At 47.0% G+C, this 24,346-nt stretch overlaps 1 protein-coding gene and 1 pseudogene across 3 annotated transcripts in view; both read right to left on the bottom strand.

Annotated features, from left to right (window-relative positions):
- Positions 1-24,346, bottom strand: part of XXYLT1 (xyloside xylosyltransferase 1) — a 185,855-nt gene that overhangs the window by 62,993 nt on the left and 98,516 nt on the right. For both annotated transcript variants that reach the window (XM_082393317.1, XM_082393318.1), the window contains exon 3: positions 11,163-11,295. In XM_082393317.1, coding sequence (XP_082249443.1) covers positions 11,163-11,295 — 133 coding nt within the window. The remainder of the gene's footprint in view (positions 1-11,162; positions 11,296-24,346) is intronic.
- Positions 13,160-14,183, bottom strand: LOC309629346 (NADH dehydrogenase [ubiquinone] flavoprotein 2, mitochondrial pseudogene; annotated as a pseudogene). Its single transcript has one exon. The product of its transcript is annotated as an NADH dehydrogenase [ubiquinone] flavoprotein 2, mitochondrial pseudogene (transcript).

Below are 24,346 nucleotides of genomic sequence, written 5' to 3'. Positions count from 1 at the left end.
TAGGACTATTCGTGACTCTAAGACCAGGGAGAAGAGTCTCCAGCTGGGCCGTCAAGGAGGCCACTCTGTGTGTATTGACAACATCCCAACATCCTCACTTCCACGCCTGTGCAGACAGCAAGGCCCGGGGGCTGGAGTCTCCGTTGGCCATCACTTCCCTGGCTTGTTCACGAGGCAGCACCAAACAGACAGGATGGTGGATGAGAAGCAGTGAATGTACAACTGCCGCATGACTCCAGGCCTCTCCTCCTTCCCTCTTGCCTTGGCTTTCTCTCCTCCTCTCCTCCCCGTCTAGACCTTCAAGCTCCTCAAAGCACCTTCAGACACTGAGAGTAGTTCAAAGATGTTCGCATACACATTAAAGTAGTTGCCCACTCTGATAAATGGTAAGTCTGGGGATCTTTTTATTTTCTTCCCAAATTACACTTCTGGACGAGAATTATGATTGGCCTTGGCATTTTATGATTAGGTAAGTGTGAGGTCAATTAGAAAAATCATTTGATGGAATTTTAAATTACCAATAAAAATCAACTATTTCAATTATAGGGAGAAAACATTTGAGAAAAAGTTTGAGCACCCAAAAACTTTTGCCATCAGCCTCCAAGGACCAGCCAACGACCAAAGCCTTCGGAAGGTCCAGGCCAACTGGAGGAGGCATTTGGTCAATTTTTTGCCTCAATGAACTTTCAGACCCAAAGTCTCAAACTGGCAGTTCTTGGGCTGAATCTGGTGCACCATTTTGTTTTGTTTGGCCAGCAAACTGTTTGCTTAATTGCCACTATTTTAAAATCACGAGCTTTTACATTAATAACACATATTTCTGGCTTCTCTTAGAAAAAAAATCAAAACACCTGGCAACACCGGGCCCATATTCATGCAAAATAAACAAGATAATCAAAAACACCAGTTAAGAACCAGAGCATAGATGGGTTTTCAATCAACGGCTCTCCTTCCTTCTGTGTCACAATCCATTTTTAAACCTTCAAAAACTTGTATTACTTCCTGGAGGCATTTACCTGAAACTAAACTGCTATAGGCTGGATCCTGAGTTCCTGAATCACAAATGATTCTTGTGCCTGTTACAAGATGTTATATTCACTGGATGATCCTCTTTTCTTTTGAGAGCCTAACCAGATGTTCTCTCATTTTACACTTTTTAAAACAAAAAGCCACTCAGTATCTGATCCTGAATGTGACATGGCATGTGGACTGGAGACTGGGGCTCCTCTGCTCTGGTCTGTGCAGGTGGCTGGTGGGCACCTATCCTCACAGATATACCATTTACCCACACATCTCTCCTACGTTCCAGCTGGCTGTTTCAGCCCCCTCTGCACCAACAAGGCCTCAAAGGCCCTCTCTACTCCTTTTATACAAAATATATTGCTTGACCATCTATCTGATGCATTTAACCTTTGATAGCAGCTGAAAGGATGTGAGGTGTCAGTGGAAAGGGGGCCTGAAGGACCAAGGTCACGCCGTACTCTTCCCAAACCCTGCTGACATCTTGGCAGGAAAGAGGAGGCAGAAGAAATGCGGATGCCTCTCCTGTACTCTAGTCATTCCTTCTAAACACACGATTCACGTTTATGCTTTTACCTTGCTTACACGCCAACTTCCAGGCTGAGAGCTGAATACCAATGGACTACAGTTACATTATTAGGAACATGAAAATCTTGTTCGTTGCTGACCCAGGTTAGAGCACTAGAATTATACTGTCTTCTTTACAGTTCCAAGCTCACGATCCTTGGGTCCAACAAGATAAGATGGTCCTAGCAGTTAGGGCAAGGGTTTCGCTTGCTTATACTCTGTGTAGACACTGGGCTTCCTGTTATTAAGGGAGACAGTGTTTCCTTACAGGGCCAAGGGGTCAAGGAGAACCAGAGAAGCATCCAAACGCACTGGCACGCACTCCTCGCTGCCTGACAGTAACGAGGCCCCACGAGCATCTCCATGACCTCACATTTCTGAAAGCCCATCAGGAGCAGCAAGCCTCATAATGAGTACTCATCTACAGAGGCGGGGACAGGCAGATTATTATATAGCAAGCAATTCTGGTTCCTAAATATGCATCTCCTTCTACAAATAGTGATAGAAAAGTCTTGAAGATAAGGACACCAGGGACGGCTAGGTGCCTGGATCAACGTGCTCCTACGGGCAGCTCCTTGATGTGGGGGTCAATTCTGCCCCCTCCAAACAGAAGACCATGGGAACGCTCTACGATCAATAGCAAATGGCTTGTTTAAAGAAGTCACCCAACGCAGGAGTCAGAGGTAAGGCGTTCAGTTCAAACTCAAGTCCAGTTTAAAAGCTTGATATTTCTGCAATTTCAATTCTGCAGCTAACCTAGTGGCAGAGGCCTGGGGACTGAATATCCATTCCACTTAATCACCTGCAGAAATGCAGTCATGTGGCTGAAATGTGTACCCGAGGTAGCCATGGAGCCATATTGAAATTCCCCTCACGTGGAGCCAGTCATGCCTAACTTAGCCCTTTTCACACACTGTTTGTCACAGAAAGTCCCTCTTGTACCTATGTCACTGTGATTCAACTCTGCTATTTTGCCTCTTTTCCCCAGGAAGATGCTTACAGATAAGTCTTTTTTGCTGCCTAGATTACAAACGAGGTTCTCTCAACAAGATGTTTATTTGGCAAAAGAAACAAGTTGTAATGCAAAAAAAGGATAGTCCTCCGGGCCTGTCATCCTTTGCTGGGCCTCCGTTGGAGCACCTGCCCAGGCCCACCCCCCAGTGGAGCCATCCAGGGCGGCAGTCCCGCCAGCTAGGCTGCCACCTCCCGGAGGACAGGTTCTAGTTTCTCTCTCCTGCTCAGCCAGGCCCACAATAAAAGCCCACTGGGTGAGTCTTCTATTTGTGCACAGGGCCAGGTCCGTCCTAAGCATGCTTCCTGGAGGCTATACCCCCACAGCAAATCCAAGCGCCCTTCCAAGAGACCTTTCAGAAGAAAGAAGCATCACACACACACACACACACACACACACACACACACACACACACCCCTTAGAATTCTGAAGGCAGAATATTAAACTGAGGATGACGTTGGCCACACAGTGAAGTTCTCAGTCCCACGTATTTGTGGCTCATCCAAGGGAAACCTCTAAACAGCAGCACTGACTTGGTATTTGCCTCTTTGGCATTTGTGTCTTTACTGAATTTCATCTGCCCTATCTCCCTCACATTATAATCTCCTTGAAAGCAGGAACCATGTGTTCTGCCTCGTAATTCCTCAAAGCACCTCATCTTACGGGTCACACGCGATGAACCCAATAAAAATTAAGAATAACAATGTTTCCTATGGATTGTCTTTAAAAAGAAAAATGTGAAAGCAATTTCTATAAAAACACCAGTGATGGACTATGGACCTTTACTTAACAGCTGGCCGACACACTGTTGAGGAAGCATCCTCTGATTAAACAATGGTTCCTTTATATGTTCAATCAACAGCTACTATGTGCCTGGCACCCGGTCTGCACACCCTAAAGCATGCAACCTGGCCTCACCCCATCCGCTCCTTCATTTCCTCACTCATTCTTCCAGTGACATCTGTGTCAGTCAAGTACCATGCCATGGATCTTACTGATTCAGTAGTGCCAGAGGACTCATAATGCACAGGATGACAGAAGAGCTGAAATGAGTAGTGTTTTCAGAGGAGGGAAGCCCCTCACATGGTCCCCACCAGGACCTCATCTCAGCCTGAGCACTCGGCCTTTGGGAGCCTCCCTGACTCCCATGGCCTTCAGATGACAGCAGATGTTCACAGCTTCCCCGGCGGGCACAGCCATCAGAGAGGAAATAATTATATTAACAGTAACACAATTCCACTCAGTTTTTCTGTATGCAGCTTTTTCCTTTTAAAATACATTTTCCCAGTGGTGTCATTAAAAAATAATAATCTTCTAATAGATATTTTTATCTCCACCACAGGGCAGGTATTTCTCTCCCCTTTTACTAGTGATTCCTGGAGGGGCTACACCACTGCCTGCAGGTTACACGGGCTCCGCAAAAGCAGTCAGCCCTGTCTTCTAAATCCCAGGGAAGAAGGAATATGGGGCTTCTTTATCAGTCACTAGTTTAAAAGCTGGCAAGCTTTTCTCTCTTTACTCAGATTTAACTCTAATAGAAACTGACAGGTTCAATCTTGGTTAATTTTTTTTAAAAAACACAAGAACAAGAGCCGAGAAGTTGATCCTCAGGTGTCAGCGGGAAGAAGAAAATCTACTACTTTTCACCTCCAAGCCCCATGCTTACTCATCCTGAAACGACGGCGGGGACAGGTTCTCTTAAAAGCAGAGCTTCATGCCTAGTGAGCAATGGACCTGAATTTATATTGGCCGTAGAATCTTCAAGACACTACTGCTACATTAACGTCCTGACATAAGACAATCTGGAGAGGGATGGAAGATGCTGCTTGGCTAGATGTTAGAGCCGCGTCTGTCTGTTTTCCTCCCTCATACAAACTGATTTCAGACCGAGAAACGTGAAGACAAAATGACACCATGAGTTCACACAACCTCTCAGCTCCAAACCCAGAAACAAGCACATAGAATTGTTTTTTTTTAAATAATGGATTTTAAATGACATTTACTGATGAAATGGTATGCTGTCTGGGTTTGCTTCAAAATAATGGGGGTGGCTGGGGAGGAGGGAAGAGGAAAAGTGGAGGGGGGTAAAGATGAAACAAGGTTGGCTCAGAGTTGATAATTACTGAAGCTCCATGAATATTATAATACTGAAGCACCCAGGATACTAGATTCTGGACAGAATACATGATTCTGTCTACCTTTGTCTATGTTGGAAGTTTTCCAAAATAAAACATAAAAAAAAAATAATTATATTGGAAGACTAGCAATGTTTAATAAAGGAATACTGACTTAGGTATAAGGATGGCCAAGATACACTGTTTAGCGAATAAAAAAGATGCACAAGGGTATATAAAGTATGAGTCCACTTATACACACCATGCATGCACACACACACACACACACACACACACACACACACACACACACAAAACTGATAAATCTGTAGAAAATTTCTGGAAAAATAATAATCCTCGTATACTGTTTGAATTTTTAATGAAAATGTATTACTCTTATATAATAATTTTTTAAATTCAAGGAATGTAGCAGGGGAAGGGAAATAGTAGGGGTGAAAAATGAGATGAACATTTCCATGAACCAGAAACCACTAGAGCCAAGGGCTGGAGTCCGGAAGCAGGTAGCGACCGGAAGGTCACGTTCTGGAGGGCACTGAAATACCGCAGGCCCCCAGCCAGGCTCACGGTGTGAAACAGGGGACCGGTGCCTGCCTCAGGCACAGTCTGTCCTCCTCATGTTCCCCCCACCACCACCTTTTCCTTCCTCCTCTGCTGCGATCTTCCGTACACATACCTTCCGCCTCTTTGAGCTCCTGGTTTCTGATAGAGGCATGTTAAAATGTCACTCCATCATTGTGGACTCATTGTTTTCTCCTTGTAATACTGTCAGTTTCTGTTCTGCAAGTACCTTATATTGCTTCGGGTATATAGTAAAAGTATAAAACAAGCCTGTATAGATGCTAAATTGCTGATGGTGCTTTCCTCAGGGGAGGGAGGGAAGAAGGGGAACAGAGCAACAACACCCTAGCTGCAAGGAATCCAGGAAAGAGAGTCTCCAGCCTTTTTGTCTTCCATAAAGGGAGGCAGGCTTCTATGGCAGGACATTCCTCAAACATGGGAAGGGGTTTCAGATGCTGAGAAGCCAAAATATCAGCACTAATTATGCTAAATTATCAGTTGCTCCAGTTTCACATACCATGAGGAAACTGAACCTCAGAGGTTAAGTGACTTCCCTAAGGTCACAGAACCAAGTGGCTGAGTGGAACTGGATAAAATTGCTACCACCAGTAGGAAGTGCTACTCTGTGCCAGGCACACTGTTTAATTTGGCCTCCAGTCAACTCCACCATATACAGTACTGTACAGTGCTATACTCTCCAGGTCTCAGCTAAAGAAACTGAAGCTCAGAGAGATCAAGAAACTTCCCCAAGGTCACACAGCCATGAGTGGCAGAGGTGGTATCAGTCCACTTCCTCCCCTCCTACTTCTGTGCTAGTCCTCACTTCCTTCCCAATGTCCCTGAGAGCCCTTCTCCAGTCCCAGGAGTGGGATAAAGCAGCCTGCAGATAAGCTGGACATTTTCATTCCAAGCATCTGGAAAGAGGTTAGGCTGGCACAAATGCTATCAATAAAAACCACATGACCCAAAAAGGTAAAAGAGTGGACACTATTCAAATATTTACCACAAAAGCAAATTCCTGCCTGGTGGGGTTATCAGCAGCTGACAGGATTAGCCTGCTGCTTCCACCTCATGGTGGGTTTGGGCTCAAACCAGCACACAGCCAGCCTGTGGAGCCAAGAGAGAATGAACCGGAAGCCCATGGCCCCCACCAACAAAGCTGCCATTCAGCAGCTCCTCAGGCGGCAGCTTCAAGACAGAGTGACCATGACCAATGGCTGCGACCCCAGCTCCTCAAAACACAGACACACACACACACACACATTCACACACTCACTCATTCCAGGCTCAGCAGGAGCCCTGTGACCTGGCTAAGCCACTACCAGGCTTCCTAGCCCCAGGGGCCTCCCCTGATGACCCAGGCCACAGTCTGGGCCCCGGCTCCTGCAGGGGGTGGGTGGTGGACCTCAGGCCTGGTGCCTCACGGAGACTTTGAGGGCTGCCTCCCAGCCTCCCTCCCTCCCAGCCTCCCTCCCTTCCAGTCTCCCACTCTCCCAGCCTCCCACCCTCCCAGCCTCCCTCCCTCACACCCTCCCTCCCTCACACCCTCCCACCCGTTTCCCTCATAAGCTCCAGTTCCACACCCTTTGTTCCTGCTCACTCAAGGATCTTATAAAAAAGCCAGACCACTGTCCTCTGCTAAAAAGGGAGGGTTTAACACTTTGGTAGGGGTAGAACTGCCAGATTTAGCAAAGAAAGAAGGGAAGAAAGGAAAGGGAGAGAGGGAGAGAAGGGAGGAAGGGAACCCAACAGGATACCCAGTTAAATTTAAATTTCAGATAAACAACGAATACTTGTGTAAGTATATCCCTATACAATATTTGGGATATACTTACATAAAACAAGTATTCGTTGTTTATCTGCAATTTGATTTAACTGGGTATCCTGCATTTTAACTGGCAACCCTATATGGCTGGGAGTGGGGTAGAAGAGGAGGTATACAGAAAAACACATCAGCTGGAAAGGAAAACACAAATGCAGTTGTGATGATTAAGGAGGGAGGGAGACAACGCCTTTACTGAGAGTCTCTTTTACACCAGAAACTTGCATGTGCATTATTTCATTTGAGTGTTCCAGTAATTCTGTGTATTAGACATATTTATGCCCACTTACAGATGAAAACACAGAAGTTCAGAAAATCAACTGACTTGCAAAGTGTCACATGGATAATTCGTGAAAGGCAGGACTATAATCCACGGCTTCTGAGTATAATCTGAGCACTATTTCTTCTACATATGGCTGCTTTGCCTGCTGATACACCCTTATAATTTTATAGGTTGTACACAAAGCGGATCCAACAGTTTTCTTTACTTTTCCAATACATTCATAAGGAAGTAAATTCTAAACGGCATCCTGGACTAACACATATTTGCAAAATACAGTCGTCTATTTACAGAGATCATTCTACTTACAGAGAAAGCACTAGACCTTTCTCTCCTTTGGGCCACTTATCCCAACTAACCACACTGCCCAGCTAACCACAGTTCCCTGACAAAGAGGCAGAGAAAGAGTCAAGACGGGAAGGACAATGTTCCACTCAAGATGACCACTGCTCCCCAATTTTTAGATGAGGAAGGTCATGAGATATTTGACTCAACAAAATCTTACAGGGACCCAAGAGGAAAAGGCTCCTCTATCCCTATGCCAGCATCCCACGAGCCATCATTTTCCCGAAAACACAGTTGATTTGGTGTTATGTTCTGGGGGGGAAATTGTTTTTTAAAAAGCTATCTGTCAAAAGGACAGTGGGAAATACTTTCTCCTCCAGCCCCCCAAGCCTCTAACATTTGTGGCACACAATCGAAGGGAAACAGCCATAAAAATGACTTAATATGTGCTTTTTTTGAAGTACAGTAACTGTCGGACAAGTGACTATAAAAATAACACAGCTGAGAAGGTCTAGATTTATTTCTGCTTAGTGAATTTCCAGATCAGAATGTGCTCTGTTCATCAGTTAAGTTTTGCTTTTGTGCTGTTTGGTTTCTAAATTTTCCTTTCTTTTCACAGATGCTAGCAGCTTCTGTTTATGACAAAATCTTGCCCATCTCACAGTCCACACTCAGGGAGACCACGTGGCAGTCAGGCCCCACTGCCAGTTCCTGGGGGAGGGGCAGTGCCCACAGAGGTGGGCAGACAGCCGCGGGGATTCCCCACCAGCTACGATGGCCAAGTCCATGGAGATGGGGCTGAGCCTGTGTGAACATCACAAGGGCTCGGCGCTGCCTGCCCTTGCTCAGGCCCTGTTTACTCCCCTGTCTTCATCCCCCCTCTTGCTTCTCCCACCCCTCCCTACAAACACACACACACACACACACACACACACACGCACAGACTCCAAAGTGGCAGACAACTAACACTTGATCTTTTGGGCCACTGGAGCCTCCAGTTTTCTTGTGGAAGATGGCAAAAAACCACACTCTGTTTCCGCCCCAGCCAGCACCAAACATTCTCAGCCTGAAACAGAGGACAAATACCCAAAGGCAATTACCCAGAACTGGCGGGCACAGATTAGCGCCTGGCAGTCATTTGCAGACTTACTTATCAGAGGTCTTTAGAAACATTTCAGCTGGAGGGGGGTGGAAGGCGGGGAGAACATGGACAGACTTTTAATTTCTGTTGATTCTGAGGGCGCAAGCCCTACAAACGAGGCATTTTTTTGGACTCTGCCAGCTGCCCTGACGCAGGGGTCTCATCTGTCTCATTGTACAGAATGATAAGTAAAGATTCCGAAGGTGAGAAAAACTCAACTTCATTTTGGATCTAAAATCTTTCCAAGATTTCTTTTGAAAAAGCCAATTAAATTGATTTAAGTTTCACTGTTTGTAAAATCCTCAAGGTACAGAAAACATAAATTCTGGCCAACACCATTTACATTAAGTGTGATCAGGTTTCCATTTATATTACATGAGAAGATTCCAAACCGAGGCTTGGAGGCCTCAGGGCTCTAACTGCACTTAATAGTTAGCCTGGTCTAAGGATCCCTGGGGCACTGGCCCTACGGAGCAGTGAGGAGCTCACCAGCTGACAAGCAACCTCAGGTCAAGGAAAGACGATGCGGAAATGGTGAGGGTTGGAAGGGCTGGGATCACAAATGCCAGGGCTGAAAGAGGGAGGCCTCGGAGCCCACCTGCTCCCATCCTCAGATGCAGGAGCCCAAGCGTGGTGGCTGAGCAGGCACCAGCACATAGGACATCAGACCCTCAGTGCTCCTTCCATCTCCTCCCAGGATCTTCGTTCCCTGACCAGGGATCGAACCCGTGTCCCCTTGCAGTGGAAGCGTGGAGTCTTAACCACTGGATTGCCAAGGAAGTCCCTCCTCCCTTTGTTAAATCAACACCCCCAGACGTAAGATGCACCTTGTATGAAGGTGAGGGAATGAGGCAGGGAGGCTGCTATAAGTACAAGGGCAGATGTTTGCCCAAACCTCCCCCTTCCCCACACACAGCAGAGTAAAGGGCTCCACTTTGTCACTCTGGGGTAACCTGCAGGAGGATTATGTAAGGGAGAACAGCCCACCAGGCCCAGGAGTTATCGACTCATTCAGAGGCCTTGCAGGAATTTCCTGTTGTGTGATCTGGGTCTTGCAAATAACTACAACCAAGCCGAGGCTGTCACTCTCCTCTCTCTTAGAGGAAACGCGTGTTCTTGAGTCACCAGTTGCCGGTGCCCTGCAGCTCTCCAAAGACTGGGCCTAGCTCTGAGAATGCCCACAGGGAGCCAGCAGGAGGGTGTGCACTGAGAACGAAGGGTGGGCCAGCCCAGGGAGCAGTGAAATCCCAGCTCCAGGCTCTGGGTGAGCTATGGCTCTGGCCAGAGGAGGAAGAGTCAGCAACATGGAACTCTCTGTATCCAGGGCCGTGGGCCTAGTTTTTAACAAAAACCTGCATGTGCTTCTGCTTTTCCTTTCCTTTTTTAATTTTTTTAAATTGTAAGACATATACTACATACAAAGGAGTACATGCAAACACAGGCACCGTCCCTCAAGTGGAGCACAAAAGCAACGCAGGCCTCCAGCGGCAATCCCCACCCGTGTCTGCGTTCCCACCACTCCCCCGCTCCCTCCAGAGGCGACGGTCATGCTGGCTTTGGGAACCATCGTTCCCTTGGTTTTCCTTATGATGTTCACCACTTGCGTATATATCCCTAAAGATTACATTTCCATTTTGCCTATCAATGCACATAGCTAGCTCCCCGTCTGCTCGTTTTATCTTTATATAATACTCAGTTAGATGACTATATTATATTTATCCATTCTGCTGTCTATGAGGATTTAGGTTGTTTTGGGTTTGGGCTACTACAAATAATGCCGCGACGAACACTCTTGAATGTGTCTCCTGGTCCTCAGGTGCTGGAGTTTCTTCATGCTGCACACCTGACAGGGAAACACTGCAGCACGAGAATGCGCTTTTCACTAGGAGACGCCAATCTGTGTTCCAAAATTATGCTGCCTCTCCCTCCCTGAAAGACATTGATAAACCCACTCCACTTATACAGAGGAGGGGTCATGGTGACTCGAGGCCAAGAAAACCTAGTTCATCACCAGACTGGCAAGTTAAAGCTATATCTTGATACCTCCTCTATAAGACAAAGCCCAAGATTTTAAAATTCTGAGCTGAGCCAGAACCAACAATCCAAATGGCTGGGCTTTCCACAAGAAAAAATGTCACAAACTCTGCCAAATGAATGAAGTAACATCTACGGATTCGGTGCAGACCCACCTGCCCATACTACTAAATATAAGCAGTAAGTACAAACGTGTCCCTGAGATATTCAGCACAGAAAGTCTGCAGACCGATCAATCCCAATCTGCCGAGGGTGGAGGGGGAGTGAGGAGGGGTCCTGGAGGCCGCCCACCAGCTGCTGCCACATACCTGTACACTGGCTGCATCTCCCTTGCTATGCCAATGACGGCGCCGGGCAGGAAGTTATCGAACTCCTCAAACAATTCCCGGATGTTGGTCTTGTACTTTAGGTCTAGGTCCAGCTGAATTATCCGCAGGATCTCTGGAGGAAAGAACAATACAATAATGAGACAGACACACATCCTGGGAGGCTCAGCCTCTGACAGAAAATGAAGTGGAAGGTGCAGAAAAGGGTACTGGATTATTCTTGCTGTCACTGAATAATGCAAAGACACTGCTTGAAACAAAGGCCCTTCGTCTACCAGCAAGCCCCCACTCACTAGAAGCCTTCATAAAAAACAGTGGCCCTGTAGATTTCCTTCCAATTGCAGACATACAGTTTCTATAAAACTAGGTAACCAGATCCCCCAGTTCAGGCCACTGTCCTGGTGTAATTGTCAAAAGAGCACCATTTCATTCTCAAAAGTATCTGATTTAGATGATACGGTACATGGACACCCTAATGAAAGCTCAAAGCATACAGGTGTTTCTCTTTGGGGTACAGGTAGTAAGTCACCCACAGAAGTCATTATTGCTTCAGGTTCTTATTACTATATATTTCTTCAAACCTTGATATGTGTGGAGTTAGGATGCTGACCCAGAGAGAAACAGCTAAAAGACCTAGATACTGTTTTTTTTTTTTTTAACATCTTTATTGGGGTATAATTGCTTTACAGTGTTGTGTTAGTTTCTGCTTTCTAACAAAGTGAATCAGCTGTATGTATACATATATCCCCATATCCCCTCCCTCTTGCGTCTCCCTCCCACCCTCCATATCCCACCCCTCTAGGTGGTCACAAAGCACGGAGCTGATCTCCCTGTGCCATGCAGCTGCTTCCCACTAGCTAGCTATTTTACATCTGGTAGTGTATATATGTCCATGCCACTCTCTCACTTCGTCCCAGCTTACCCTTCCCCCTCCCCGTGTCTTCAAGTCCATCCTCTACGTCTGTGTCTTTATTCCTGTCCTGCCCCTAAGATCATAAGAACCATTTTTTTTTTTTAGATTCCATATATATGTGTTAGCATACGGTATTTGTTTTTCTCTTTCTGACTTACTTCACTCTGTATGACAGACTCTAGATCCATCCACCTCAGTACAAATAACTCAATTTCGTTTCTCAAAAACTAGTTTTTAAAGACAGTCTTAAAAATAATCATATTTACAAGCATCATAGTTACTAGTCTGTCATAAGATCAAGGCCAAACAGTGACTTTGAGAAATCCTGAAACAACTGGATTAGTTTAGATCTATCCCTGAATTAAAGCTGGCTATTAATTTTTTATTCCAGCTTGCAAAACTCATATCTAGTTTCTTGAACTGGATATTGTACACAAAGGGTTTTATTCTTTCTTCTAAGTTGTAATATGCATTCAGCTGAGGAGTATATTTCCCATATCCACCAAACTTTCCAACTCAAGTTACACTTCCAGTTTCTTCCCCCAATTAGTTTTTGTATACTTGCAGGGTCAGGTTTTGTTTTGTACCTTCCTTCTTTAAAAATGATAAATAGTACTTCTAGAGACAACTACCCTATCCTCATTACACCTACAGTCTGCTTGATATGTCACTTACCAGTTGAAATTACAGTAACAATTCTGTGCTGTAAATATAAAAATGTTTAAAGAGAATACTGACAAATAAGGTTTATAGAAAGATCATATTAACTTAAGACTTGGCTATGGCTAAAGATGGGAGAGCAAAATGTATTTGAAATTTGACAGAATTTTTACTTCACAATAATTTAATATTACTGATAAAAGTGAAGGGGCAGTTGAAAATGGGTAATACTGAAATAACTGTTAACTAGCTTATGGAATAATGTGTTCATAGTTAGCCAAAGATAGCAGAAGATTAAAATGGTGCTCTGAAGTTCTGACATGGCACTTACAGCTGCAAGTTGCTAGGTTACAAGCAAGGTGTACACAGATGGAAATGAACAAATAATATAAAAAGTCTATGTAGATAGATAGGAGATTCATATTTTATTTCTCCAGTGACATATTTACAGTTGAATATAAATTAAAGGCCTGCTTGCACACCAAAGCCAGGTCCTTTAGGTGGTTCAGTCAAAGAGGTAAGACCTCCGGCTCGCTCACATGAGAAGCATCCACTCCTTGGCCCAGGTTTTGGGATTTTGCCAGCCTTGAGTTCATCAATAATTTTTTCAATATCCTTAGGTGTCAGATCCTCAAAGTAGTTGTCATTTATTTGAACCACTGGTGTGTTTACACAGGCCCCTGAACATTCCACTTCTATAAGAGTGAAAAGTTTGTCTGGTGTAGTCTCTCCAACCTTTATTCCAAGCTTTTTCTGAATGGCCTCCAGTATGCTGTCGGAGTTACAAAGCACGCAAGGCGTAGTAGTGCAGACTTGAACATATTTTCCAACTGGCTTTTGGTTATACATTGTATAAAAAGTTGCTACTTCATATACTCTCAATGGAGGTAATTGTAAAACTTCTGCAACCTTGTTCATAGCAGAGATGGGCAGCCATCCATTCTGTCTTTGGGCTAAATCCTGGCCTGGAAGCACAGCTGCTGCTTTATGCCCTTCTGGGTAGTTTTTTACAATGGCCTCTATCCTCTTATAGTTTTCCGGTGTGAAATCAAATGGAGTAGCTGGGTTATTCTCAGGAGTATATCTGTGCACAAATAAGGCTCCTCCAGCTCCATTCTGCACAGCTGTCTTATGCAAATTCCTTATATGTCTTCCCCACTGGGCAGCGAAGCCAGCCGCGCGGGCCCAGAGCACCGCGGAGAGGAACATGGCAGGCCAAGCTGCGGGCCTTCGGGCCGCGCCAGGCCTACTGTTATGTTTTTAATCCACTGTCTGAAAGACTAACTGAGCTATAATTAGACAGACTGACTCTCACAATCACCTGGCTCTTAAGAGCTGTTTGCTTCCGTTGCCCCCAGATGACTCAGGGGCGAGAAGGAAGGAGAGAGGCGCTGAGTTCATTCTCCATCCTTCATCCAACAGGACTGTCTGAGCTCCTGGGCCGGTGGTGCCAGCAGGGGACCAGACACCAAGCTGACTGGGCCCTGCCCTCAGGGAGGGACACTCAGGTGACTGAAAACAGTAAGGAGGGACCTAGTGCTGACGTGACGTGGAAGAGGGGCCACTCGGGGTTAAGTGATGAAGGAGAAAGAGTAGTACTAAGAGAAGGCCTGGCCTGGGAATCAGACCACAAGGGAGCAGACTCCAGTTCTGTTGCTGATTAATTTTGTGACCCTGGGGAAATTATTTCACTTCTCTAGACCTTAGTTTTTTCATTTGTTAGTGCGGATGATACAGTGTGCCTCGTGAGGCTGTGACGCCGAGAAGACGAGATAACAGGTGGGAAACATCATCCAGGCTGTAGGCGCCACAGGAACCCAGGGTCTGGAGAGTAGGGAACTCACTAGAGCTTGAGGCAGTTGAGGAAGACTGAACGGAAGAAGGGGACTTGGGCTTGAGGAGCAGTGAGCTAACAGCACCACCTACCCAGAATGCCGGGCTCCCCCCTCAACTCTCCACCACCCTTTCATAACGGCCCAGCCGCAGAGCACAGCGCCGTCAGGACCCACTGCCCATGGAGGCCCCCTGAAGACAGGGACCCCATCTTTGGCATCTTGGCCTCCGTCCACTCATAGTGCGGGGACTGGCATTCAGTAAATACTCAGGAACGTTTGTGGAATTCAACAGTCATTCTCTAGATTAGTTTATGAAGACATCACAGCTCATGATTCAAGAAAACTGATTCATTTGTCTCTGTTCTACTTTCCTTTGTGATGCAGAAACAAATCAGTAATTGACATCCCATATGAGTTTTCTGAAAAAAAGTAAGTGCCAGTAGGTGAGAATCCAGCTGCCCAGGCCAGAGGGGAGCAGGCTGCCTCTTGGGCCCCTGTGGGAAGCGGGTAGATGAGAATGGGCCCCAGGCCAGCTCGGACCCGGCGGCCTGCCTGCCTTCACACTGCCCACCCCACATGTAAACGTGAGCAAAACTGCCACTTTCCCTCCTGCACTAAAGACAATGATCACAGCTACCTAGAAACTAGGAAGGGTGATGACCCAGGAGCCCGGAGGTCAGCAAGCCCATGTGGTGACACGGCTGCCTCCTAGAAGCTGCCCTAAACCGGGAAGGAGAAGAGAGACAGGCCACAAGGTGGAGTCTCAGGGGACCTGCTGCTCTCAGAGGTGGCCCTGGGGAGCAGAGGTCAGGAACCTGATGGTGACCTTAGGGAAGGACACTGTGTCCCAGGAGAGAATGTCCAGGCATGAGCTGCAGCCATCAAGAAGTCATGATGGGGAGGCCCCACCGCACACACCCCCCTCCAGCCATTTCTCTCCTTTCTTTCAGTCCACCTCCTGCGTCCCGAGCTCCCAAGTCCAGGGTTTCAGGCAGCTCTTACACAAGGTAGAGCAGAGCCCTCATGAGACAGGGACAGGATGGCACCATCATCCCAAACAGAGAAATCACATCATCGCCAGGGGTGGGGATGGCGAGAGGACAAAAGGGTGTTTGACCTGGAGATGGGAGGCCTCAAGGAAGTATGGTGGTAGTTTTGTGGCACTGTCAGGGCTATGAAAGAAAGGGAACTCTCATCCTCATGGCCCTGGGAGTACTTCCAATAATATCAGCAAATGCCACATAAGAAGCACCCTTTCTCCAAGTGGTTTTTAAGTGTCCAGTATTATTACACAGGCGACAGTTTTATTTCTCATAACCACCCGACATGTTAAGTGAAGTTATTCCCATGTTTAAATGAAGAACCAGAGGCTTAGAAAGGTTAAAAAAAATAGCCCAAGGTCCCACAACCAACAAGTCTCGGAGCTGGGATCTGAACCCAGGTCTGCAGAGTGACAGCCTGGCCTAATGAGAATTATGAGGAAGTCCTCTATATAAAAGCGGTAATTTCACTATAATTAGAGAAATTCCTGATCGAGGTGCCATTCAGTCTGTCAATCAGTCATTCTTCCTTGAAAGCTTACCATGTGCTATGTGTACTCTCTGGTCTTTCAAGATCATCTAAATCCTACTTAATCTGCCTGAAGCAACCCGAATACCTCCTTCCCTGGCCTGCCTGGACAGGACCTGGGCAGAGGGCCGAGCTCAAGGACATCAGATTCTCTTGAGGAGACCCAGTTCTTGCATCTGGGCAGAGCCTGGCCTTGTCTTAATACGCCCCTCAGTAAATCTGAGCACTTTCCCAGACCTTTAGGGACTGGCTGGGAGTGAACTTGGGAAAGTCAGGTGCAGCCCTAAGACACAGGAATTTGAGATGCTTTAATATTTTTTATAACTCCTCCTTGGTAAAGCACCTTTCAGGAAGGATTTGCTTCAGCTTGGGAAGACTTCTTTCAAGAGGGCCTTCACCACACAAGGTTAACTGATTAGGAAGGAAAGAGGCAGCAGCTCCAGCATGAAGTGACCCCTTCACACCAGTGTCAAAGGACTGACCCAGTTGTCAACTTTCAGGTTGAGGCAGGAGGACACGCCCTTCTATTCAGGGAGGCCAACAGCTCCCAGCACAGCCTGCACTAACATGCAGGCATCTGTCCAGACAGTTATCCTTTTATGTAATTGTGAAATAAGATGCCAAGTTGTAAATGTCGCTGCTGAAAAGAGGTAGATGCTTACCAGGAAGGCTGGAATTCATTAGGATGAGATTTTTTTAAAGGGCCCTGTTCCTCTGGTCCTTGATATAGTCATCTCTGTGGGAACTACATCCGGAGCGTTTTATACATAATGCTGAAAGATTGTTTTGAGGATGAAACAAGGTCGATATGTGGAAGTAGCAGCCACAGTGATGGCCCAGAGAAGATGCTGGTTGGAGGACAGCTGTAATGACAGCAGTAAGACCACTGAAATGTAAGGAATAAATGAATGAGATAACTGCCCCCAAAGCGAAGAGGAGATGAAATCTATAAAGCATGGGGGAGAATGTCTGAGCAAAAGGAGGAGTAGTAGTCTACAAGATGCAAAAAAAAGTCTTGCATCTCAGACTGGTTGAATGTCCGCCATGTCAGAATCCCATGAGAAGAAAGCAAAAACGGTAGTGGACAGAATAATCTAGGATAATGGATTTGAAAAGGGAACCTGATAATAACTGAGGCCAATATATCCATTTACAGATGGGGAAACTGAGGACCAAAGAAGCAGAAGGACTTGCCAGGGATTACACAGTCCAGCTAGGTGGCCAAGCTGATCCCAGAACTCAGGTCTTCTGACTCCCTAGCCAATGCTCTCATGTTAACTAGCCCCCCTGCCACCACCCACTCCCAGCATGGACCATGAACTCCTAGGGAGCAGAAGATACTGTGTAATGGCCCAAAGGGTTGTGCACAAGACTTGCCAGGCACCCAACACAACTAGCTCATGGAGGATCCGCAAATTACCCATGAAAATGTAAACCTAAAGATTAACAAGTAGTAGCCAAAGAAAAGAAAGACTTCCATGACCCACACAGTTTGTAGTCAACTTTTGGAAATGGGAAAATGGCTCTCCATATTCTCACATTAACTTCAGGCAGAGATGTTAAAAAAAACAAACAAATCTTTACATTCCTCTAAGAACACACCTTGAGCTGTGCTAAATTCAAAGGGAGAATGGAGACTCAAGCTCAGCGCCCCGTGTGAGAGCCACAGCAACCAGCAGTCAAGCATTGTCCGCCCCGTGCCCACCATCCTCTGTTCTAGACAGACCTGTGCATTCCCGGGAATGTGTCTGCTGCTACATTCAATCAGTTGGGTGAGGGGCATTCCGACCAGCCCCTCAGACTTAAAATCTTCTCACATATGTGTTTAAATCACAAAAACAAGAACTGAAGTATCAGTGTGTGCCTAGGTCATGTTCTCAGGTAGAAGGAAGCTTGGCTCACGTGTTAGGAAGAGACCTGTGTGTGCACCTGGTGTTTGAGGAACACACTTGTGGCTGGTCATCCTCAGGTGAGTTCAACTCCCTGATGCTGGTTGCCCAGGCCTCTTGGTAAATGATGGAACCTGGAAGAGGTTCCGGCATTCCCACCTCATGGCTCAGCAGCTGGAGCTTTAAACGCTGGTTTCCATGGAGGACAATAGTTCGGCAACAGCTCAGAAAAGCTGACCTGGGCTATTTCAGGAAACGGAAGAATTGCTGCCTACAAGGTATAGAAGGTGGTTCAGGGGTCACACAGGACTGGTGAATGTGTGATCACAAGATAGGATCCACTGAAGTATGTCAACTCAAACTGGGAAAAGATGCTCAGGACCTAGGTGGGCTTTCTGGTCTAAGACATACTTCCTCTTGAGCTTCAGCTCCAGGGGATAAAGTAAAAAATGTGGTGCCATCTTCACAAGAGGAGGTCGGCTCGCCTCGTCCTCTCATGCTCCAGTTTCAGGCTAACAACATGGTGCCACTCAGTTCTAACAAGTTGGAAAAGGAAAGACAAGATCCCAAGTGCTGGCTCAAAATGAGCTTTCAAGACCTTCAAATCCCCATTACCATCATCACCATCCTGACCCTGGATGGCACTGAGGAGGTTCCAACTGCCCGGGTGATTGTTCTTGGGGTTCAGAAAGCCCACCCCCGCTGCTGTGTCTGAGGCCCTGAGCACCAGCCGGGCTGGGCTGTAGGGTTGATGCCTCTGCACAAGTGCACTGCAGAAGGCAATGTCCATGGCCTTAAAACCAGCTGGGAGGTTCCCAAGTCAACGTTCCCCGATGGAAACAGGCTTGAGATAGCTCATCATCAGCCTCCAATTAAAGCAGCCACAAGGCATGTCATCTGACCGTGGATGGAATTACAACCCGGAGTGAGTAATTACGGATACCCGCAAACAAACAAAAGGATTTTTAAAAACCTCCTTTCCTCTCCCCTCCCTTCTCCTATCCCCAGAAACAACAGACACATCTTAACACACACAAAACAACACAAAACATAATCGGTCAGGAAATGATGAGAAGGTAAGACTCACTTAGGTAAGCACGGAGCCCCCCATCCTGGGCAGCAGACGGGCCTTCTCCAGGGGCAGATGAACCATGCAAGCACCTTCTCTCCCTTTGAGTTTTTGAAAGAGCATCAGAGCTTCCCAGAGATAAATATTTATAACACATTAAAGGGCCCTCACCTCTGAACATCAGCCCAAGCTTTCCACTAACCCGGATGGGGCTTGGGGAGGAAGGGAAATCATGACAACTCCACGCAATGCGGGGCATCATGAGGCTGAGGACCTGGAAGCAGCTGCTTAGAAAGGGAGCTCACTTTCTCATTGTCTGCTTGGCAAGATTGCAGCAATTTGCCACCTGCTTTATCATCATCTGGACCTTGTTAATTGCTGCTCAGCAGCACCTCTGGCCTGCAGGATCCAAAGGGCACCTGAAAGGGGTGGAGACTTCCTCTAAAGGTAAGAGGCTCCTGACCGGGGAGGAGACAGTCCTGATGTGCCACACCAGCCACACCAGCCCGGCATTTCCTGCTAGAGGGTTTCAGGCTGTGTGTGATGGAGGGCCCGCCATTGCATTGCACAGACACAATCTGTGTCCCCGAGGGGGTCCGAGGGCTGCGGTGGTTCTCACATCCAACAGGGAACTTGGGTCACCTCCCAGCTGGGCTTTTCCCTGTCCTTCAGAGCTCCTTCTCCATTCCCTTCCCCGTGCAAGGCCCAGCTGCAGGACAGCTGGCTAACTATGGGAATAGCTGGCACGAAGGAACACAGTGGAACATGCCAAGCGTCCAAGGGGCTCTTCCAGCCTGGTCAGCTAAATGCTCCCTCCCTCGGAGCAGGGAGAGGGTATCTGTTGCAGGCCCATGCTGGGGTTTTACAACTACTGACCCAGCTCACGAACCTCCACTCTGCTCTGCTGGGTGGGTATTAGGACCTCCCATCTTCAAATGAGGAAGTTGAGGCTCAGAGAGTTTTGGCGACTCACCTAGGACAACCTGGCAAGGAAGTGTCAGAGTTGAGGGCAAGCACAGATTTGCCTCATACAGGTTTCTGAGAAAAGCCTTCAGACATCTCTGAAGTCCCTTTTCAAATTCCATTATCTTTAAAAACAAGAAATGCTGCCACATCAAGAGCAAAAATACCACACAGACGCAGAGCATCTCAGGCAGAGTTGGGGTTTCCCACATCCCACAGCCACCTCCCTCAAGGCCCCCACCCTCAAGGAACTTGAAGACTATTGGGGTACCCTTTCATTGAGCAAGGGCCAATGGAGAAGTTTCAGGAAAAAGAGGTTTCATGCCACAAAAGTAAGTCGAAAGGAAGTTCTGAAGCCCCATACTTGCTCCGAAGCCCCGCGCTTCCCTGCCTTGCAGGTCCCTGGATGGCCAGGATACAGCAGTGCTCGGGTCTGCAGGCTCAGCGCAGCCAGGAAGTCCCCCAGGCTAATCTATGCTTTCCACATCAGCAGCCGGCCCCTCCCCTGAGGGAGGAGGGGAAGGGAAAGGAAACGGAGTTCACAAGAGTGATTAATACAACCCGTTAGCAGTTCTGGTGAAAGGCTTTGGGGCCAAGAGGTTGAAATTAATGACCAGAGTCAGTTTTATGTATTAACTACAAAGCAAATTCTTTCTTCTAGCCCTACTCACCCCTCTCAAAATTAAGCATGGAGTGTTAGCTATGGCTCAGCCGTAACATTTTTTACAACTATCAGCTCCTGTTTTGTGGACAAAACAAAGTATTATGAAAAGACACGGTTTTCGCTTCAGCAGCAGTGCAACGGGAGTCTCCTCCCTCATCCTTAGCACCTTCTGTGACTTGGTATAAATCATATCCTTTAGGATAGGACAGAATTTATTTTGAACTTGGCTGAAAAACTTTAGGAACATATATAAGACAACACATAAAACACCCAGCCTCAATTTTCCTCTCACTTATATTGCCAATATGAAATTACAGCTCATGTACTTCTTTATGAAGTTCAATATGCAGGGGAAATTGAATTTTAGATTTGAAAAGCAGAAGAGCAGAATATCCCACTTTCTTTCATTTCTATGGTATGGATGTCCATGGTCCCTGCTGGCCTCTCCACAGCTTACAGCTCTCTGATGTCTGCTATAGACTTTATTTCTTGTCTCCAAACGTGTAAACTCTCCTTCCTGTTGGGGGCAGGACCACAGTGTGACTTTGTTCACCAGCACTGAGTCTATGCCTGGTCTCTGCTCCTCACCAGCAGGCTTTTTTCACAGACCCCTAGGGACGGCAGCTGTAGAAAGCAGTCCTCTCTGGGCAGAATAAATAGGTATTTTCTGGAAATGGCGATACAGCAGTTACCATGGGTCTGCCCAAACGGTCAAAGCTGGACTTTGCAAATTCCTCATTCTGAGGTTTTTTATTGGAAGTATGTGGCTCTTGCTTCTAATCCCATCTGCCCTCTCTCTTTCCATCTTCCAGCCACTCTCTTCCTCTGCGGTGGCATTTGAACCTACCCCAGACCCACAGATTCCATTCAGAATTAGGGAAACTAACAAAGGTTTTATCCCACTGCCTTGCAGTTCCTCATCCCCAAGCTCTGCCCTGACACACGCTCCTGTCCCTGGGCCTGGCCAGCAGCCCCCCGCCCCCTTCGGTTCACTCAGATGACAATGACAATAACAGGACTGATTCCTTATATTTTACAGCACATAGCGATGTTCAAAGTGCATTCCCAGATCACAAAACTCTTTCCCATGCTTTGGCTCGTTTAATCTTTACAACAACCCTAGGGGGCAGGTGCACCTCTGTGGGTTGGGTCCAACTGCACATGGCAGAAGACCTAAAGTAACAATGGTTTAAACACACATTAGACCATAGCTAAGCCATCCAGGGATGGGATGGCTGCTTTGTGAAGTTATCAAGGGGCCAGGCTCCTTCTACCTTTTCATTCTGCTATCCTAGGTCTGGTTTCCATCCTCAAGGTCACCTCATGGTTCAAGATGGCTACTGATGCTCCAGCCAACCTGGCTGCATTCCAGGCAACAGAAAGGAGGAAGGAGGAAAGGCCCTCCCTCTTCTTTGCCCCCTGCCATAAGGCAGACCTTTTAGGCAACCTTCCTGGAAGTCCTTAACCATTCTTCTTATATCACACCAGACAGAATTTAGTCACGTGGCCACACCTAGCTGCAAGGGAAGCTGTGGAATATATTCTTTTACTGGGCATAATGCTGCTCCCTAATAAATGGGATTCAGTTAAAAATGAAAAAGGAGAGAATAGAGCAGCAACTAGCAGTAGTTCCACAGCAAGCAAGTATTCATTCCACCCACTCTGCAGATGAAGAAGTAGAGGCCCAAAGAGATTAGGTTTTGCTAAGGTCACATGGTCAATAACGGCAACCCAGGAACTAAGTCCACATCATCGGACCCATGTCCAGACTCTTTTTCCTTGTGCACAAAGTCCCCTTGCTGCAGTGGAGCCACTAGCGTGTTCCTGCCTGGACTCCTGTCTGCTCACCTTCCAGACCGTTGCTCGGCCCTCACCTGTTCCGTGATGGCCTACCATCACCTACCTACCTACCTACCTACTGAGATCTGCGCCCGCCGGTCCTGGATGCCATCGTGAAGGACGCCTGTCCTTCATCGCCTGCCGCTCACTTCCCTCCCTGCCTGGCTCCTTGCCCTGTGCCCCAACCTGTCTCTTCAAATCTGGGCACAGTCACTAGTAAGGTGAGCCAAGCCAGAGCCAAGCCAGACCCCAGCGAGCTGGAGCACACCCCAAAACTCCGTAATGCCCGCGGAGTTCTGTGAGAAGGATGCCTCACCTGGGCCCCGCCCCACAAGGATGGTTGACATCTCCCAACACTGTTTCCAGTGGTGAACCTCTTGTGTGGCCGGCGCCTTGTTCCATTCTGACACTGAAATCACATTTCCTGCATGCTGCGCGGCTGTGTGCTAGAGCAGGATGCTGACCTTCAGGTCTCTGACAACAACACCTAAGCAAGCACAGGCAGTTTTGCCTTCAAGGTCCCAGCACCCTGGCCACTTCTTTCACTTCACAAAAAACAAAGGCTTCTGATTTTGGCAGCAGTTCTTCCTGGTGTGAACAATGGATCCGTCCCTCTTTCCTGGGGCTGAACTGCCTGAGTCCCTTTCACCCAGCAGACTCATCCTTCTCCAATGGGGCTTACAGCTCACCACCACCCTCAGACTCAAGGCTGTGGGTCTCCTTCAGCATCCTCTCTAGCTGATACAGCGGGAGGACCTGCAAGAGAGGGATGGGTACCACCGAGATGCTTACACCAGGAGGGTAAGTGGATCAGGCAGAGAACAGCCAACTTCTCCCCAAGGGGAGAAAGCCTGCCCTCGGGCACACGCCTGACTTCTCCCTGGGACCATGGAGGAGTTGAGGAAAGAGAGGCCCCACATCATTCCCTGTGCCCAGAAATCCACATTATGGCAACTTGCAAGGAGAAAAACCAGTTTCTCCACTTTATGAACCCAGAAATACCCCTCTGAGACAGGTGAAGATCTACCCATCCCCTTACCTTTTGAAGCAGGAGAAAAAAATCTGTTTTTCTTTCTAAAACATTAAAAGATTTTAGTCTTTTCAGGTGGAAAACCTGCGACGGTTTGCAAACTGACTTGGCTATGGTCAAATGGCTCTCCAGGTTTCCTGCCTCCTGAGCCAGGCCTCCTGAGAAAATGTTACATTATTTTGACATTTATGCTACCTTACAAAAAGAAAGATGGAAACCATGGCAAAATGAATAGACAACCCACAGACTGGGAGAAAATATTTGCAAATGATGCTACCGACAAGGGTTTAATTTCCAAAATATGCAAACAGCTCATACAATTCAATAACAAAAAACCACACAACCCAATTAAAAAAATGGGCAGAAGACCTAAGTAGACATTTCTCCAGAGAAGACACACAGATGGCCAAAAGGTACATGAAACGATGCTCAACATTACTAATTATCAGAGAAATGCAAATCAAAACTACAGTGAGGTACCACCTCGCACCAGTCAGAATGCCCATCATCAGAAAGTCCACAAATAACAAATGCTGCAGAGGGAGAAAAGCAAAGGAAAAATTTACATTCCTACACTCTTGGTGGGAATATAAATTTGTGCAGCCACTACGGAGAACAGTATGGAAGTGCCCTAAAAAACTAAAATAGAGTTGCCATATGATCCAGCAATCCCATTCCTGAGCATATATCTGGAGAAAACTCTAATTCGAAAAGATACATGCACCCAAATGTTCA

Source organism: Balaenoptera borealis (genome assembly GCF_965194805.1).
Source record: "Balaenoptera borealis genome assembly, chromosome: 5".
NCBI lineage: Eukaryota > Metazoa > Chordata > Mammalia > Artiodactyla > Balaenopteridae > Balaenoptera > Balaenoptera borealis.
Note: the sequence above shows the minus strand (reverse complement) of the source record. Positions and strands in the feature narration are given on the sequence as shown.